The sequence below is a fragment of the Salvelinus sp. IW2-2015 genome, linkage group LG7 (genome assembly GCF_002910315.2).
Source record: "Salvelinus sp. IW2-2015 linkage group LG7, ASM291031v2, whole genome shotgun sequence".
In the NCBI taxonomy this organism is placed as follows: domain Eukaryota; kingdom Metazoa; phylum Chordata; class Actinopteri; order Salmoniformes; family Salmonidae; genus Salvelinus; species Salvelinus sp. IW2-2015.
The window spans coordinates 31,129,877-31,131,501 of record NC_036847.1 but is presented as its reverse complement, the minus strand read 5'-3'; the positions used below and the strand labels follow the sequence as shown (position 1 = coordinate 31,131,501).

The following is a 1,625-nucleotide window of genomic DNA, read 5'->3' as shown; positions in this document are numbered from 1 at the left end:
CACTACAACGTTCACAGGGGCTTTAGAGTCTTGCACACCAGAGTTGGTATTCACAAAGTGTCTCAGCATATAATTGCTGATCTGGGATCAGTTTTGCCTTTCAGATCATAATAAGACCGAGGGGACCTAATGCTAGATCAGCACTTCTACTAAGACCTTTGTACGTACAGAACCAGTTATTTTAGAGTGTTTAGTATCAGTACAGATATCACACAATACATAAGTCCTTTACAAGAAAGACCATGAACTGATGGACAGATATTCTTGTCTCTCAGTGGTTAAGTCCACAGGTAGATAAGCATGAGGCTGTGGAAGGAAGTCAGCATTGGTCTATAGAAACAGTCCTTTCACTTTCAAAACTTGAGTTTGCTTTTGAACAAGAATTACTGCACTCAGTGGGGTACATTGGATTCCATTGAGGTGTACATGATTTATTTTTGGTTGACAAAACAATGGCTTCTTCTAGGAATTGATCGAAAATAATCAGCCTGCGTTGAAAATGAAAAAGAATTACAAAACAAATTGTTCTAGTTCCATATCTCAAAATGGATGGTGGCATATTGTTGTTCTGCCAAAGGCATGCTCGGGTTGGATTGTTAGAAAAGTCACCAGCATTCAAAAATCTTTCAGAGAGCCAGTTGTAGAGAACCTTGGGATGTGTAGTCCTTTATGCCTGGATGGTGCTCTTAGCGCTAAAGGCCAGGTAATACACCAGGATGCCAATGAGAGCAGCCATAACCTCAGTAGGCACCCACGGGCCGTTCCACGCTCCCTAGAATAGACAAGACAAAGACGCAGTTAGGAAGGAATCTCAGATGAGAATGAGATACACTAGGAGTTTCCAATTTTCAAATTGTATTGTGCGTAGAAGACACATCCATAAGTGGTGATCGGTATTCATTGGTTAGGCTCTTCAGAGACTCACCCTGTGATCTACATTGACAGAGAAAAGGGGCTGGATGGATTCTACATCCTCGTTGTTCCTCTGGGCCTGGATTAAACAAACATTAATATAAAAACAGACATACATTTGCATATGGCTAAAAGCTACAGTATTTTTTAAATCAAATGACAGGGGCAAAAACAGACAACCATGAATGCACCAGTGTTCCCGTTAGCCTGTAAATGACGGCTTTCAGCCTATTAAAAAAATATGAAAAAAGTCGATAAGTGTTGCCGGCCAAATTGTTCGCGCGAGAAAAAAGAAATCCATTGTGAAATGCTTGTTATTAATTAATGTAAAACACCAGTGGATATGCTCCAACTTCCAAGGCAAATATAATTCATAGGCTAATAAATCTTCAAGATGCTTGGAAATTAGTATTGGGTATGTTTCTATTTTTACATACACAAAAGACGTGAGATCCTAATAAAGGGACTGGGCAAAATTGGCGAAGAATGTGTTGATTATCCCCGTTTGCCATGTGCACGCCGACAGGGTATTATTTCTCYAAAACGGCCTCGCACCATCTTGAGGACAAAGTAACAAGGCTGATGTGCATCAAGCTGCTCCAAAGAGTTGGACAGTTTTGACTTTCCAACAGCAGCAGCACACTTTGAGCAGGCCAAGGTCCACCACAAAAGCAAGTAAATTAGAGGTAAATGACTGTGTTGGTCAGGCCCAG

At 40.9% G+C, this 1,625-nt stretch overlaps 1 protein-coding gene across 1 annotated transcript in view; it reads right to left on the bottom strand.

Annotated features, from left to right (window-relative positions):
• Positions 1 to 401: 401 nt before the first annotated feature.
• LOC111966821 (translocon-associated protein subunit delta) overlaps positions 402 to 1,625 on the bottom strand; it is a 4,908-nt gene continuing 3,684 nt past the window's right edge. Inside the window, exons 5-6 of the mRNA XM_023991763.2 lie at positions 926 to 991; positions 402 to 772 (exon numbers count right to left, since the gene is read on the bottom strand). Of these exons, the coding sequence (XP_023847531.1) occupies positions 668 to 772; positions 926 to 991 (171 nt within the window). The 3' untranslated portion in view covers positions 402 to 667. The remainder of the gene's footprint in view (positions 773 to 925; positions 992 to 1,625) is intronic.